The following is an 18,683-nucleotide window of genomic DNA, read 5'->3' as shown; positions in this document are numbered from 1 at the left end:
TACACCTCAATGCACCACTCACCTTTTTTCCCTCATCAATTCTATGATGATGATATATCAACTCCCAAATATCTGAAAACTTCTTCCATACTCCTCCTCCCTATTTTGATATCCAATTTTTCTTTATCTAAATCATTTGATACCCCCATCACCTTACTATTTTCTATGTTCACTTACAAATTTCTACCTTTACACACACTCCCAAACTCGTCTACTAACCTTTGCAATTTTTCTTTAGAATCTCCCATAAGCACAGTATCATCAGCAAAAAGTAACTGTGTCAATTCCCATTTTGTATTTGATTCCCCATAATTTAATCCCACCCCTCTCCCGAACACCCTAGCATTTACTTCTTATACAACCTCATCTTTATATATATTAAACAACATGGTAACATTACACATCCCTGTCTAAGACCTACTTTTACTGGGAAGTAATCTCCCTCTCTTCTACACACCCTAACCTGAGCCTCACTATCCTCATAAAAACTCTTTACAGCATTTAGTAACTTACCATCTATTCCATACACTTGCAACATCTGCCACATTGCTCCCCTATCCACTCTATCATATGCCTTTTCTAAATCCATAAATGCAATAAAAACTTCCCTACCTTTATCTAAATACTGTTTGCATATATGCTTCAATGTAAACACTTGATCTACACATTCCCTACCCACTCTAAAACCTCCTTGCTTATCCACAATCCTATGTTCTGTATTACCTCTAATTCTTTCAATTATAAGCCTACCAAACACTTTTCCTGGTATACTTAGTAAACTTATTCCTCTATAATTTTTACAATATCTTTTGTCCCCCTTCCCTTTATATATAGGGACTACACATGCTCTCTGCCAATCCCTAGGTACCTTCCCCTCTTTCATACATTTATTAAACAAAAGTACCAACCACTCCAACACTATATCCCTCCCCCCTGCTTTTAACATTTCTGTCATGATCCTGTCACATCCAGCTGCTTTACCCCCTTTCATTCTACATAATTCCTCTCGCACCTCCCCCACACTCACAACCTGCTCTTCTTCACTCCTACAAGATGATATGCCTCCCTGACCAATGCATGAAATTGCCGCCTCCCTTTCTGCATCGACATTTAAAAGTTCCTCAAAATATTCTTGCCATCTACCCAATACCTCCATCTCCCCATCTACTAACTCCCCTACTCTGTTTTTAACTGACATATCCATTCGTTCCCTAGGCTTTCTTAACTTATTTAACTAGCTCCAAAAATTTTTCTTATTTTCATTAAAATTTCTTGACAGTGCCTCTCCCACTCTATCATCTGTTCTCCTTTTGCATTCTCTCACCACTCTCTTCACCTTTCATTTACTCTCCATATACTCTACTCTTCGTATAACACTTCTGCTTTGTAAAAACCTCTCACAAGCTACCTTTTTCTCTTTTATCACAACCTTTACTTCATCATTCCACCAATCACTCCTCTTTCCTCCTGCACCCACCCTCCTATAACCACAAACTTCTGCCCCACATTCTAATACTGCATTTTTAAAACTATTCCAACCCTCTTCAACCCCCCTCCCCCCACTTCTCATACTTGCACTATCCCACCTTTCTGCCAATAGTTGCTTATATCTCACCTGAACTTCCTCCTCCCTAGGTTTATACACTTTCACCTCACTCTTACTTGTTGTTGACATTTTCCTCTTGTCCCATCTACCGCTTACTCTAACTGTAACTACAACTATATAATGATCCGATATATCAGTTGCCCCTCTATAAACATGTACATCCTGGAGCCTACCCATCAGCTTTTTATCCACCAATACATAATCTAACAAACTATTTTCATTACGTGCTATATCATACCTTGTACATTTATTTATTCTCTTCTTCATAAAATATGTATTACTTATTACCAAACCTCTTTCTACACATAGCTCAATTTTAGGCTCTCCATTTTCATTTACCCCTGGCACCCCAAATTTACCTACTACTCCCTCCACAACATTTTTACTCTCACACTTGGTTCAAAACTCCCCACGCATTCACTCAACATTTTCCAAAATCTCTCTCTCTCCTCAACACTTCTCTCTTCTCCAGGTGCATATATGCTTAATATAACGCACCTTTATCTTACTCCACATAATTTTGGAATTAATACATTTATAGTCCCTCTTTTCCTGCCATAGCTTATCCTTCAACATTATTGGTACTCCTTCTTTAGCTCTAACTCTATTTGAAACCCCTGACCTAATCCCATTTATTCCTCTCCACTGAAACTCTCCCACCCCCTTCAGCTTTGTTTCAGTTAAAGCCAGGACATCCAGCTTCTTCTCATTCATAACATCCACAATCATCTCTTTCTTATCATTTGCACAACATCCACGCACATTCAGACATCCCACTTTGACAGTTTTCTTCTTCTTATTCTTTTTAGTAATTATTTCAGGAAAAGGGGTTACTAGCCCACTGTTCGCGGCATTTTAGTTGACTTTTACAACACACATGGCTTACGGAGGAAAGATTCTTATTCCACTTCCCCATGGATATAAAAGGAAAAGTAATAAGAACAAGAACTATTAAGATAAAATCAAAGAAAACTCAGATGAGTGTGTATAAATAAACGTGTGACCTAAGTGTAAGTAGAAGTAGCAAGACGTACCTGTAATCTTGCATATTTGTGAAACAGTCAAAAGACACTAGTAATCCTACCATCATGTAAAATAATTACAGGCTTTCGTTTTACACTCACTTGGCAGGATGGTAGTACCTCCCTGGGTGGTTGCTGTCTACCAACCTACTACCTATATATATATTTATATATATATATATATATATATATATATATATATATATATATATATATATATATATATATATATATATATATATATATATATATATATATATATATATATATATATATGTATATATATTTATATATATATATATATATATATATATATATATATATATATATATATATATATATATATATATATATATATATATATATATATTCTTTTCTTCTTTCAACATACCAGCTGTATCCCACTGAGGTGGGGTGGCCGAAAAGAAAAAACTAAAGTTTCTCCTTTTAAATTTAGTGATATATACCGGAGAAGGGGTTGTGGAAAATTATTTAATTTCCGACGCTATCGTGCCTAATAGATGTTTAATGTGTTGATGTGGGGCCCCCGCGGCCCGGTCTGTGACCAGGCCTCCTGGTGGATCAGCGCCTGATCAACCAGGCTGTTGCTGCTGGCTGCACGCAAACCAACGTACGAGCCACAGCCCGGCTGATCAGGAACTGACTTTAGGTGCTTGTCCAGTGCCAGCTTGAAGACTGCCAGGGGTCTGTTGGTAATCCCCCTTATGTGTGCTGGGAGGCAGTTGAACAGTCTCGGGCCCCTGACACTTATTGTATGGTCTCTTAACGTGCTAGTGACACCCCTGCTTTTCATTGGGGGGATGGTGCATCGTCTGCCAAGTCTTTTGCTTTCGTAGTGAGTGATTTTCGTGTGCAAGTTCGGTACTAGTCCCTCTAGGATTTTCCAGGTGTATATAATCATGTATCTCTCCCTCCTGCGTTCCAGGGAATACAGGTTTAGAAACCTCAAGCGCTCCCAGTAATTGAGGTGTTTTATCTCCGTTATGCGCGCCGTGAAAGTTCTCTGTACATTTTCTAGGTCGGCAATTTCACCTGCCTTGAAAGGTGCTGTTAGAGTGCAGCAATATTCCAGCCTAGATAGAACAAGTGACCTGAAGAGTGTCATCATGGGCTTGGCCTCCCTAGTTTTGAAGGTTCTCATTATCCATCCTGTCATTTTTCTAGCAGATGCGATTGATACAATGTTATGGTCCTTGAAGGTGAGATCCTCCGACATAATCACTCCCAGGTCTTTGACGTTGGTGTTTCGCTCTATTTTGTGGCCAGAATTTGTTTTGTACTCTGATGAAGATTTAATTTCCTCATGTTTACCATATCTGAGTAATTGAAATTTCTCATCGTTGAACTTCATATTGTTTTCTGCAGCCCACTGAAAGATTTGGTTGATGTCCGCCTGGAGCCTTGCAGTGTCTGCAATGGAAGACACTGTCATGCAGATTCGGGTGTCATCCGCAAAGGAAGACACGGTGCTGTGGCTGACATCCTTGTCTATGTCGGATATGAGGATGAGGAACAAGATGGGAGCTAGTACTGTGCCTTGTGGAACAGAGCTTTTCACCGTAGCTGCCTCGGACTTTACTCTGTTGACGACTACTCTCTGTGTTCTGTTAGTGAGGAAATTATAGATCCATCGACCGACTTTTCCTGTTATTCCTTTAGCGCGCATTTTGTGCGCTATTACGCCATGGTCACACTTGTCGAAGGCTTTTGCAAAGTCTGTATATATTACATCTGCATTCTTTTTGTCTTCTAGTGCATTTAGGACCTTGTCGTAGTGATCCAGTAGTTGAGACAGACAGGAGCGACCTGTTCTAAACCCATGTTGCCCTGGGTTGTGTAACTGATGGGTTTCTAGATGGGTGGTGATCTTGCTTCTTAGGACCCTTTCAAAGATTTTTATGATATGGGATGTTAGTGCTATTGGTCTGTAGTTCTTTGCTGTTGCTTTACTGCCCCCTTTGTGGAGTGGGGCTATGTCTGTTGTTTTTAGTAACTGAGGGACGACCCCCGTGTCCATGCTCCCTCTCCATAGGATGGAAAAGGCTCGTGATAGGGGCTTCTTGCAGTTCTTGATGAACACAGAGTTCCATGAGTCTGGCCCTGGGGCAGAGTGCATGGGCATGTCATTTATCGCCTGTTCGAAGTCATTTGGCGTCAGGATAACATCGGATAGGCTTGTGTTAATCAAATTTTGTGGCTCTCTCATAAAAAATTCATTTTGATCTTCGACTCTCAGTCTGGTTAGCGGCTTGCTAAAAACTGAGTCATATTGGGACTTGAGTAGCTCACTCATTTCCTTGCTGTCATCTGTGTAGGACCCATCTTGTTTAAGTAGGGGCCCAATACTGGACGTTGTTCTCGATTTTGATTTGGCATAGGAGAAGAAATACTTTGGGTTTCTTTCGATTTCATTTATAGCTTTTAGTTCTTCCCGCGATTCCTGACTCCTAAAGGATTCTTTTAGCTTAAGTTCGATGCTTGCTATTTCTCTGACCAGTGTCTCCCTGCGCATTTCAGATATATTGACCTCTTTTAGCCGCTCTGTTATTCTTTTCCGTCGCCTGTAAAGGGAGCGCCTGTCTCTTTCTATTTTACATCTACTCCTCCTTTTTCTTAGAGGAATAAGCCTTGTGCATACATCGAGTGCCACCGAGTTAATCTGTTCTAGGCATAAGTTTGGGTCTGTGTTGCTTAGTATATCTTCCCAGCTTATATCGGTTAGGACTTGGTTTACTTGGTCCCACTTTATGTTTTTGTTATTGAAGTTGAATTTGGTGAATGCTCCCTCGTGACTAGTCTCATTTTGTCGGTCTGGGGCTCCACGCATACATGTCTGAACCTCAATTATGTTGTGATCTGAGTATATTGTTTTTGATATGGTGACATTTCTTATCAGATCATCATTGTTAGTGAAGATGAGGTCTAGTGTATTCTCCAGTCTAGTAGGCTCTATTATTTGCTGGTTTAAATTGAATTTTGTGCAGAGATTTAAAAGCTCGTGTGAGTGTGAGTTTTCATCAGAGCTGCCTCCTGGTGTTATTACTGCAACAATATTATTTGCTATATTCCTCCATTTTAGGTGCCTTAAGTTGAAATCCCCCAGGAGCAAGATGTTGGGTGCAGGAGCTGGAAGATTTTCCAGACAGTGGTCAATTTTTAACAGCTGTTCCTGGAATTGCTGGGATGTTGCATCCGGAGGCTTGTAGACTACCACAATGACTAGGTTTTGGTTCTCGACCTTTACTGCTAAAACTTCCACTACGTCATTTGAGGCATTAAGCAGTTCTGTGCAAACAAGTGACTCTGCAATGTACAGGCCAACCCCCCCCTTTTGCCTGTTCACTCTGTCACATCTGTATAGATTGTAACCTGGGATCCATATTTCGTTGTCCAAGTGATCCTTTATGTGGGTCTCAGTGAAAGCCGCGAACATTGCCTTTGCCTCTGCAAGCAGTCCACGGATGAAAGGTATTTTGTTGTTTGTTGCTGGCTTTAGACCCTGTATATTTGCAAAGAAGAATGTTATCGGACTGGTGGTATTGTTGGTACTGGGGGGGGATTTTTTTTCCGGCATTAGTATCTGTATCTGTTGGTTTGGAGTGGAGGCCATCGACTGTGGTTCCACTCCAGGAATGACTGGATTTGGTGTACGATTTCTGCCATTTCCTGCCAGTTTTTTTTCCTTCCTGGCACTAAAAAACCTCTCCCTCTTGAGTGGCTGTGGCTACCCAGGTTTTCCCATGGCCTGGATGTTTTGTATCTTTTTGTCCCCTTTAGATGGTATGCCTGGCAATTTAAGTTATAGCACAGTCTTTCCTGTACTGAAGAGGTACACATTTCAGGGTGAAAAAGCTTACAGGAAGGGAGTTTGCATTTTCCTGTTGTCATATGGGCATGGCATTTTCTAGGGTGGTCATAGTTGCATGTCCCATCTGTTTTTCCAGATTTCCCATGCCAGCAGATACCAAGTGCATAGTATGTGCACAGGCTTGGTTTCCGCTTGCCTTGGGTTTCTGTGACTGTATTCCCTGTTGGTGCATGTTTCCCTGTCTTACTTCTATCCTCCCTAGCACCAACAATGGAGCTCCCACAAGTTGTTTTTGGTAATTTATCCTCACTATTGCTATTGGAGTCCTCTTGTTTGCTATTTCCTGCGGTATTTCTAGTTTGCAATATTGGTTTTATCTTATCTTTGACTACACTTGTTTCCCTACTATGGCTCCTGTCCCCTATGAGGTCATTTATATGTATTCCTTCCTGCGTATAATTCCCGACTACCTGGACAAAATCTCCAGCTTCACCATTACTGTCTCCCAGGACAGTATCTCCAGCTTCACCATTTCTGTCTCCCAGGACAGCACCTCCAGCTTCACCATTACTGTCTCCCAGGACAGCACCTCCAGCTTTACTATTACTGTCTCCCAGGACATCACCTCCAGCCTTGCAGTTTGTGACTACATGGCCAGTATCAAGGGCAGTACCATTCAGCCCAGACTTTTTATGTTCCCATCTGTTGTAGAAAGCTTCCAGGTTTTCTATGAAAGCAGCTTTGATGTTGTCCTCTTTTAATACCCTTGTGATTTTAGTCCACAGATTTTCCTCATTTGGGCATACCCAGAAACACTTCTCTGTTTTAATACTGCTTGTAGCTAGTTCTGGGATATCTGCACAAGGGGCGTGACACCAATTTCCACAAAAATGACAATTTATCCATGTGGAAGCCCGTTTGTTTGACTGACCACAGACTACACACAGCTTCATAATGATTTGAATGGTTGATTTACTGCAATTCTACTAGCAACCTCTTGAATATTATATTAATAACCTTAAATGAAGCTCTAGCTATTTGTATTTCTGTTTCTAACTCTTTTTGTATATTGGACAGCTTACCGTCACGTTCCTGATTTTTAATGTTTGTGTTTATAAGGGCGCCTACAACCCCATCCGTTTACAGTCTGCTTTATTGTCCAACGAAACTGTTTGAAACCAGTCCCGGGTTCGGACCAGTCAAGGGTTCGGACCAGTCGATCTGCTCTGATCAGTGGGTCACTTATTTAAAACATACTGGTCGGTGATTTGAGCTAACACATGAAGGATCTACTGGAAATTATCTACCCGAGTAATATGTGATTTGACTGATACAAAAGTATAACTTGCGTGTTGAAGAGCCGGTGATATCTGGCAGCTCCTACAATGACGAACGGTCGACCTCCTTGTTTATCAATCGCTGTATCTGGCTTTTCTATTTTTTTTTTTTTTTTTTTTTTCCGTCTCCACCACAATAAATGCTATATTATCACTATAGTTGACTGGTGCAAATTTTGGAGGAAGGACGCTTTTTCTGTAGTAATAATTGCTTCTCGTTGTGTATATTGCGACCGCTGGTAACTACAGGTTATATGAAATTCACAGTAACGTCTCGTATTTCAAGAAAAAGAAACTAATGAAAGTCACTCCACTCCACTAAGTACCATTATAATACTGGTTAGTTGCTACTACAACACTGTATTCTGCTATTCACTGGTATCACTAGATTATATGCGAGTACACTAGCAAGCCAGGAAGATTATTAAAAACAGCTGACCTGTGGTAAGTTTCTGGCGACTTCTGGCACCTGCCTCTATAGGCTTATCACTTCATTTACAAATTCACCTGTTTTCAAATGACACTTTAGCCTTTATCATCAATATACTAGGGAGCCACTGTAGTATACACTATACACTATGTATACTCAATGTTATCAGGGAGACTTTCTTTCCTCTGACACGAAAAGTTCAATTATTATTATTTTTTCCACACGGGACACAGGCCTATGATTCCCCTCTGGCAGTAAACTCTGCTAGGGAGTGCACACTAATTTTCCTTTTTTGACTCAGTATATAATGTTTTCCGCCCAAGATTGGTTCCAGGCGCTAGAGGGATGTATCGTATAGGATTGATGACACAAATTAAAGTTCTAGCACGTAAGAGCGACCGTGAAAACACGAGATAACCCGGAGCACAACGAGGCACGCTGACACGCTGACACAGCCTGGGATGCTTAAATGAGCGTGGAAGTAGTGCGGATGACAAGAAACAGATGATTGCTGATGTTATGAATGAAAAGAAGTTGGATGTCCTGGCAGTAAGCGAAACAAAGCTGAAGGGGGTAGGAGAGTTTCAGTGGGGGGAAATAAATGGGATTAAATCTGGAGTATCTGAGAGAGTTAGAGCAAAGGAAGGGGTAGCAGTAATGTTAAATGATCAGTTATGGAAGGAGAAAAGAGAATATGAATGTGTAAATTCAAGAATTATGTGGATTAAAGTAAAGGTTGGATGCGAGAAGTGGGTCATAATAAGCGTGTATGCACCTGGAGAAGAGAGGAATGTAGAGGAGAGAGAGAGATTTTGGGAGATGTTAAGTGAATGTATAGGAGCCTTTGAACCAAGTGAGAGAGTAATTGTGGTAGGGGACCTGAATGCTAAAGTAGGAGAAACTTTTAGAGAGGGTGTGGTAGGTAAGTTTGGGGTGCCAGGTGTAAATGATAATGGGAGCACTTTGATTGAACTTTGTATAGAATGGGGTTTAGTTATAGCTAATACATATTTTAAGAAAAAGAGGATAAATAAGTATACAAGATATGATGTAGGGAGAAATGACAGTAGTTTGTTGGATTATGTATTGGTAGATAAAAGACTGATGAGTAGACTTCAGGATGTACATGTTTATAGAGGGGCCACAGATATATCAGATCACTTTCTAGTTGTAGCTACACTGAGAGTAAAAGGTAGATGGGATACAAGGAGAATAGAAGCATCAGGGAAGAGAGAGGTGAAGGTTTATAAACTAAAAGAGGAGGCAGTTAGGGTAAGATATAAACAGCTATTGGAGGATAGATGGGCTAATGAGAGCATAGGCAATGGGGTCGAAGAGGAATGGGGTAGGTTTAAAAATGTAGTGTTAGAGTGTTCAACAGAAGTTTGTGGTTACAGGAAAGTGGGTGCGGGAGGGAAGAGGAGTGATTGGTGGAATGATGATGTAAAGAGAGTAGTAAGGGAGAAAAAGTTAGCATATGAGAAGTTTTTACAAAGTAGAAGTGATGCAAGGAGGGAAGAGTATATGGAGAAAAAGAGAGAGGTTAAGAGAGTGGTGAAGCAATGTAAAAAGAGAGCAAATGAGAGAGTGGGTGAGATGTTATCAACAAATTTTGTTGAAAATAAGAAAAAGTTTTGGAGTGAGATTAACAAGTTAAGAAAGCCTAGAGAACAAATGGATTTGTCAGTTAAAAATAGGAGAGGAGAGTTATTAAATGGAGAGTTAGAGGTATTGGGAAGATGGAGGGAATATTTTGAGGAATTGTTAAATGTTGATGAAGATAAGGAAGCTGTGATTTCGTGTATAGGGCAAGGAGGAATAACATCTTGTAGGAGTGAGGAAGAGCCAGTTGTGAGTGTGGGGGAAGTTCGTGAGGCAGTAGGTAAAATGAAAGGGGGTAAGGCAGCCGGGATTGATGGGATAAAGATAGAAATGTTAAAAGCAGGTGGGGATATAGTTTTGGAGTGGTTGGTGCAATTATTTAATAAATGTATGGAAGAGGGTAAGGTACCTAGGGATTGGCAGAGAGCATGCATAGTTCCTTTGTATAAAGGCAAAGGGGATAAAAGAGAGTGCAAAAATTATAGGGGGATAAGTCTGCTGAGTATACCTGGTAAAGTGTATGGTAGAGTTATTATTGAAAGAATTAAGAGTAAGACGGAGAATAGGATAGCAGATGAACAAGGAGGCTTTAGGAAAGGTAGGGGGTGTGTGGATCAGGTGTTTACAGTGAAACATATAAGTGAACAGTATTTAGATAAGGCTAAAGAGGTCTTTGTGGCATTTATGGATTTGGAAAAGGCGTATGACAGGGTGGATAGGGGGGCAATGTGGCAGATGTTGCAAGTGTATGGTGTAGGAGGTAGGTTACTGAAAGCAGTGAAGAGTTTTTACGAGGATAGTGAGGGTCAAGTTAGAGTATGTAGGAAAGAGGGAAATTATTTCCCAGTAAAAGTAGGCCTTAGACAAGGATGTGTGATGTCACCGTGGTTGTTTAATATATTTATAGATGGGGTTGTAAGAGAAGTAAATGCGAGGGTCTTGACAAGAGGCGTGGAGTTAAAAGATAAAGAATCACACACAAAGTGGGAGTTGTCACAGCTGCTCTTTGCTGATGACACTGTGCTCTTGGGAGATTCTGAAGAGAAGTTGCAGAGATTGGTGGATGAATTTGGTAGGGTGTGCAAAAGAAGAAAATTAAAGGTGAATACAGGAAAGAGTAAGGTTATGAGGATAACAAAAAGATTAGGTGATGAAAGATTGAATATCAGATTGGAGGGAGAGAGTATGGAGGAGGTGATTGTATTCAGATATTTGGGAGTGGACGTGTCAGTGGATGGGTCTATGAAAGATGAGGTGAATCATAGAATTGATGAGGGAAAAAGAGTGAGTGGTGCACTTAGGAGTCTGTGGAGACAAAGAACTTTGTCCTTGGAGGCAAAGAGGGGAATGTATGAGAGTATAGTTTTACCAACGCTCTTATATGGGTGTGAAGCATGGGTGATGAATGTTGCAGCGAGGAGAAGGCTGGAGGCAGTGGAGATGTCATGTCTGAGGGCAATGTGTGGTGTGAATATAATGCAGAGAATTCGTAGTTTGGAAGTTAGGAGGAGGTGCGGGATTACCAAAACTGTTGTCCAGAGGGCTGAGGAAGGGTTGTTGAGGTGGTTCGGACATGTAGAGAGAATGGAGCGAATCACAATGACTTCAAGAGTGTGTCAGTCTGTAGTGGAAGGAAGGCGGGGTAGGGGTCGGCCTAGGAAAGGTTGGAGGGAGAGGGTAAAGGAGGTTTTGTGTGCGAGGGGCTTGGACTTCCAGCAGGCGTGCGTGAGCGTGTTTGATAGGAGTGACTGGAGACAAATGATTTTCAATACTTGACGTGCTGTTGGAGTGTGAGCAAAGTAACATTTATGAAGGGGTTCAGGGAAACCGGCAGGCCGGACTTGAGTCCTGGAGATGGGAAGTACAGTGCCTGCACTCAGAAGGAGGGGTGTTAATGTTGCAGTTTAAAAACTGTAGTGTAAAGCACCCTTCTGGCAAGACAGTGATGGAGTGAATGATGGTGAAAGTTTTTCTTTTTCGGGCCACCCTGCCTTGGTGGGAATCGGCCAGTGTGATAATAAAAAAAAATAATATATATATATATATATATATATATATATATATATATATATATATATATATATATATATATATATATATATATATATATATATATAACGGGCTTGGGTGGTAGGTGCTGCAAGCGGGTGGTTAGTTATACGTCTTCGGAGGCTTCTTACTTTATTCTTAAGTAGTGGTGGGTACACAGGCTTGTGTTGTGCCCATGGCCTGGGCAGGGCCATGCCCACGAGAGAGAGCTGGGAATACTTGTGTCTTCCTGCTAGGCCGCTGTGTGTGTGCGCGAGGCATGGGCGGACAGGCTGGCGTGCCTACGAGAGGCCTGGCTACAGAGGGCAGCACCAGCATGGTGCGAAATATGAACTAAGCTGGCAGACAGCATGGGGCTGTCTGTGCAGACAGTACAGGCTGTCTACATACACTCGGCCTCCTACCGCGCATCGTCCCGACACGACAATACTGGTAGTAAAAGAAACTCGGTCTCTCTCTCGTAGGAACAGGGCACATAACACAAAATAAAAACATATATATACATATGGACATGAAAAAAAAATTTCCTACAGGGAGCGAAGAAAATAACATGTGGGGTGTGCTAAACATCGTGGTCAAAGGCAGTGAGCGTCGAAGGGCATCACTGCACGCCTTCCTGCGTCTGGACAGATACTGCAACACGGGAGACATCACTGCGGCTGAGCTGTGACGTAACAGGTTACGGTCTCCTCTGAAACGGTGAAGCAGTCATCGTAGGAGTCCCTGCAGGTTTCACTCAACCTGGGGCACAACATGCTGGTGCCCTCGAGTGAGGCATCGACAAAACTCGGCAACTGGGCAGGACTTCTGGCAAGCGACTCAGGAGGACACTTCTCGACTGGTACTGTCGCTGGGCTGTCACTGCCGGTGAGCGTGGAGCGAGTTGTGGAGCGAGTCGTGGCAGAGACGACTGGGCGAAACATCTGGGAGTCGTAACATCATACACCAGACTGCAGTGAGAGAGCTAGCAGTCAAAGTGACATCTTTGTGCAGGCTGCTCACTGAAGCTTGTGACACAAGGCTGACACAGCGCCTGCCGACAGGGCTAACTGCGGCTTGGCGAGTATCAATCGGCAGTTGGAGTTATAGCAGAGATTAGTCTAAGCGTCCCCAGACTTGTTTCTCTACATATAACTGCACTCTGAAGGTCTGGAGGTGAAGTGAAACAAATCTCGATGGGAATCGTAGCAGGTACGATTCTGCAGAACAACACGAGCGACGAGCATAAAAGCTTTCTGTACAAGAGGGCTCGGTCACTCGGAGCTGTCTTGACATCAGCTGTCAAACGTACTGGTCACACGGGTGACTTAGCACAGTGGTGCTACTCAGGTCTGTCTCAGACCTCACTAGACACATGGAACTTTAAACACACCGCGGTACATACGGTACACTAACATGTGAGAACACTGACTGAGAGGAATTAATTAACACGACATATATCTTCTCTCAGTCTTCTCGACAATACTAAAATAATTACTAGAAACACTCGATGGTGACATCATGTGATGTCAGGCGTGATGTCGCACGGTGACGTCAGCAGCACTGACGTCAGCAGACATCTCGAGATGACGTCAGGCAGACATCATGACGTCATGAAGTTGGGCAGCATCGTGGGTGACGTCAATGTGATGAGGGCAGCAGATCACAGCATGTGGCCTGGGACATCTGGTAACTCATGTGGCTGGTAGATCCACGTGACATCTCCCACACCCACGTGGCATCGTGATCCACGTGGTGTCGTGATCTACGTGGCATGCTGATCCACGTAGCTTCGAGTGGCCTCGGGCACTCGGATACACAGCTCTGGCAATGAATTCACATGGAAAACAGCAGAAAACACAGCAGAGGGAGTGGGCAGTCGTGAGTGGTGTATGGTAGACGGGTGAGCGTGAGTAGGGCGAGCATGGGCAAGGTGAGGAACAGCCACTTCCTCTCCTCTCCTCCCCCACCCACAAATACGTAGAGAACTCACACTGGACGCAGAAATCACCACAAAACGCACCTCTGGCTTGCTGAAACGGCTGTGCTGAGCTGAACAACAACAGCAACATACAAGTGATGCTGAACACATGACTTGAGAAACAGTGTGGGACACTGTAGCGTGGGGTCACTGTGACGCCACTCACAATTCTCGAAGAATTTCGACAAATTTCGGCTGGATCCTGCTTGTACCTGTGTCTGGATGCTCAAAAGTGCAGACACGACATCAGGATAACTCGTTGAGAGACGGATGCTTCTTGTATGGGATGATGAAGTGAAGATGACTTCATACCTCTTCCTCCCTCTCTCCAGGCAAACACAACTGCTGCGAGCACCGCTGTCACCATTTATAACGGGCTTGTTTGGTAGGTGCTGCAAGCAGGTAGTAAATGATAAACTTCTTCGGAGGCTTCTTCGTTTATTGTTAAGTCGTTGTGGGTACACAGGCTTGTGTTGTTTGAGCCCATGGCCCGGGCAGGGCCATCCCACGAGAGAGAGCTGGGAGGCCTTGTGTCTTGCTCCTAGGCCACTGCGTGTGTGCGTGAGTCAGGGGCCGACAGGCTGGCGTGCCTATGAGAGGCCTGGCTACAGAGGGCAGCACCAGCATGGCGCGAAATATGAACTAAGCTGGCAGACAGCATGGGGCTGTCTGTGCAGACAGTACAAAGAAAATAGAAGAAAACTCAGTGGGGTGTGTATATATATGCTTGTACATGTATGTGTAGTGTGACCTAAGTGTAAGTAGAAGTAGCAAGACGTACCTGTAATCTTGCATATTTATGAGACAGACAAAAGACACCAGCAATCCTACCATCATGTAAAACAATTACAGGCTTTTGTTTTACACTCAGTAGGACGGTAGCACCTCTCTGGGTGGTTGCTGTCTACCAACCTACTACCTAAGTATATATATATATATATATATATATATATATATATATATATATATATATATATATATATATATATATATATATATATATATATATATATATATATATATATATATATATATATATATATATATATATATATATATACATATATATATTGTCCCGAATAAGTAAAATTGGTTAATTAGCAAGAACTCATTTAAAATTGAGTCCTTTCTAAAAAAAATTCTTAAACATTTAAAGATATATTTTTCATTTGTTACTGTTAAAATTAATAATTTTATACCAAAAGAACCTTAGAAAACTTACCTGACCTTATTATAACAAGTGCACTTTAATTTAGCCTAATCCAGCTAAATGTATTTTAGATAAGTTTACAATAATTTAAAAATAAGCAAACACAATGAAACATATTTTTTTTCGTTAGGTTTAGAATGATTTTTACATACACAAATTTTAGCTTGCCTTATTTGGCAAGAAGAGCATTGCTATTTAAGCCAATTAATATAATCATTGGCGAGCGCTAAACCTGTAGGATTATACAGCGCCCGTAGAGGGGGGTGGAAGGTATTCAGGCTCAATTCAGGGAATTGGAACACAGATCCAATTCCCTAGATCAAGAGCCCCTCACCAGCATGAAGGAACCTCCCTTGAGGGGTATTTAAGCCAAATTTGGAAGTTTTACCTATTCGGCACGACATATTTATTATACCAATGATGTTATCCAGGCGTGTAATACTTGTAGCAAGTACTTGAAGAAATAAAGATTTTTCTTATTATTATTATTATTATTATTATTATTATTATTATTATTATTAGTTGTAGTAGTAGTATTGCTATTAATAAATATTTTTCAACAACTAATGCGAATTTTAATGATAAGGATTTACCTCTGATTCTGTATATAGATATCACATTTCTTATCTTCTAAACATACCAACTTGTTGTGATATCTTAAGGAGAGAAGATAGTTGCTCATTATATCTTAAGGAGAGAAGATAGTTGCTCATTATATCTTAAGGAGAGAAGATAGTTGCTCATTATATCTTAAGGAGAGAAGATAGTTGCTCATTATATCCTTATCTACAGTTTTTAAAAGTTTCCTTGAAAATAGTTTGTTATGCTTTGGAACTTCTTTAATTTATATCCACACTTGATAATTTTCTTATTGGTTATTATATCACATAACATATTTATGTAAGGTTTTTATTAATTATTTAATAATGGAATATTATTTATATATTTTTTGTGTAAAAAACTGAGAGGAAATAATTATTTGAAATTAAATGTATCACTAATCCATTATCAACAAACTGTCCATTTTTGTACACATGCTAACAGCTGTTCTACTTCAGCTCATTACAAAGCCCAGCCCTGTCTACCACCCACCGGCCCGGTGGCCCGGTGGCTAAAGCTCCCGCTTCACACACGGAGGGCCCGGGTTCGATTCCCGGCGGGTGGATACATTCGACATGTTTCCTTACACCTGTTGTCCTGTTCACCTAGCAGCAAATAGGTACCTGGGTGTTAGTCGACTGGTGTGGGTCGCATCCTGGGGGACAAGATTAAGGACCCCAATGGAAATAAGTTAGACAGTCCTCGATGACGCACTGACTTTCTTGGGTTATCCTGGGTGGCTAACCCTCCGGGGTTAAAAATCCGAACGAAATCTTATCTTATCTTATCTCACCAGGATGCCACCCACAAAAGTTGATTGATATCCAGGTACCTACTTACTGCTAGGTGAACAGGGGTAGAAGGTGTAAGAAGGAAACACCCAAAATTCACATCCGTGATAGGAATCTAACCTAGAGTTTACCTGGAGAGAGTTCCGGGGGTCAACGCCCCTGCGGCCCGGTCTGTGACCAGGCCTCCAGGTGGATCAGAGCCTGATCAACCAGGCTGTTACTGCTGGCTGCACGCAAACTAGCGTACGAGCTACAGCCCGGTTGGTCAGGTACCGACTTTAGGTGCCAGCTTGAAGACTGCCAGGGGTCTATTGATAATCCCCCTTATGTATTCTGGGAGGCAGTTGAACAGTCTCGGGCCCCTGACACTTATTGTATGGTCTCTTAACGTGCTAGTGACACCCCTGCTTTTCATTGGGGGGATGTTGCATCGTCTGCCAATTCTTTTGCTTTTGTAGTGAGTGATTTTCGTGTGCAAGTTCGGCACTAGCCCCTCTTGGATTTTCCAGGTTTATATATTCATCTATCTCTCCCTCCTGCGTTCCAGGGAATACAGGTTCAGGAACCTCAAGCGCTCCCAGTAATTGAGGTGTTTTATCTCCGTTATGCGCGCCGTGGAAGTTCTCTGTACATTTTCTAGGTCAGCAATTTCACCTGCCTTGAAAGGTGCTGTTAGTGTGCAGCAATATTCCAGCCTAGATAGAACAAGTGACCTGTCATCATGGGCTTGGCATCCCTTGTTTTCAAGGTTCTCATTATCCATCCTGTCATTTTTCTAGCAGCTGCGATTGATACAATGTTATGGTGTTTGAAGGTGAGATCCTTTGACATGATCACTCCCAGGTCTTTGACGTTGGTGTTTCGCTCTATTTTGTGGCCAGAATTTGTTTTGTGCTCTGATGAAGATTTAATTTCCTTGTGTTTACCATATCTGAGTAATTGAAATTTCTCATCGTTGAACTTCATATTGTTTTCTGCAGCCCACTGAAAGATTTGGTTGATGTCCGCCTGGAGCCTTGCAGTGTCTGCAATGGAAGACACTGTCATGCAGATTCGGGTGTCATCTGCAAAGGAAGACACGGTGCTGTGGCTGACATCCTTGTCTATGTCGGATATGAGGATGAGGAACAAGATGGGAGCGAGTACTGTGCCTTGTGGAACAGAGCAAGGACATTCAGTATGTGAGCTGAGTAGGCTACCAATCAAGCCATGAGATTCCTTTTTAATGAACTAAATTTTCCTATTTTTCCTGTACCCTTTGGAAGACACTACCCAGATCTGTGTTGGATTCCACTTCAGACTTTGATTTCATTAACTACTTCAGAGTTATTCCTTTTTAACCTCTCTTTATATGATGGTAATTGTTTTTAGGTGGATGAAGCACTAAATGTCTGTCTGTTACTTTTTGGTATCTTAACTATTCATTTAGGATTAATTTAATATGATTTTTCTGTTAGTTGTATATGTTTTGGGGGAGCTCGCACAATATTTAGAAAAATATTATGCAGGCATTTCTCTTCATTATCTCAACCAGCCCTAATGTTATTTTGATTTTAACAGCAATGCGTTTTGCTCTGATGGAGGCTAAGGTGGCCCTGGCGAAGCTTGTGATAGCATCAGAATTACGTCTAGCTAGGGGCCATAAGAAGCTGAAGCTCACATCATCTCCATTTCCTCTGAAAGCAGACGGTGGTGTTAATCTTGTGGTCATACCTCTCCCTGCCGGCAAACAAAGCTAAATCCATGAAACAACTCTCACCGATAATAGATATTCTTAGTATATTTCTTTTCGTAACTATCTGTAAATTATGATAAAAATTTGCAATACCTATTTAGCAAATTTTTGATATCTATAAAATATATTTTCATTATGTACCTTATTACATCTTTATGCTTAATAAATCCATAAAAGCCATGTAATAAATGTGTGTATATATATATATATATATATATATATATATATATATATATATATATATATATATATATATTATATATATAGAGAATGGAGCGAAACAGAGTGACTTCAAGAGTGTATCAGTCTGTAGTGGAAGGAAGGCGGGGTAAGGGTCGGCCTAGGAAAGGTTGGAGGGAGGGGGTAAAGGAGGTTTTGTGTGCGAGGGGCTTGGACTTCCAGCAGGCATGCGTGAGCGTGTTTGATAGGAGTGAATGGAGACAAATGGCTTTTAATACTTGACGTGCTGTTGGAGTGTGAGCAAAGTAACATTTATGAAGGGGTTCAGGGAA

The 18,683-nt window shown here is 41.6% G+C and overlaps 1 protein-coding gene across 2 annotated transcripts in view; it reads left to right on the top strand.

The window, feature by feature from the left end:
* Window positions 1-18,305, top strand: part of LOC128699673 (cytochrome P450 9e2-like) — a 74,885-nt gene extending 56,580 nt beyond the window's left edge. Inside the window, exon 7 of one of the 2 annotated variants that reach the window (XM_070099315.1) lies at window positions 17,997-18,305. In XM_070099315.1, the coding sequence (XP_069955416.1) occupies window positions 17,997-18,175 (179 nt within the window). In that variant the 3' untranslated portion in view covers window positions 18,176-18,305. The remainder of the gene's footprint in view (window positions 1-17,996) is intronic. The other variant, XM_070099316.1, reaches the window with a different exon arrangement.
* Window positions 18,306-18,683: the final 378 nt, after the last annotated feature.

Source organism: Cherax quadricarinatus, chromosome 67 (assembly GCF_038502225.1).
Source record: "Cherax quadricarinatus isolate ZL_2023a chromosome 67, ASM3850222v1, whole genome shotgun sequence".
NCBI classification, from domain to species: domain Eukaryota; kingdom Metazoa; phylum Arthropoda; class Malacostraca; order Decapoda; family Parastacidae; genus Cherax; species Cherax quadricarinatus.
This window is presented reverse-complemented; position numbering and strand designations above follow the sequence as displayed.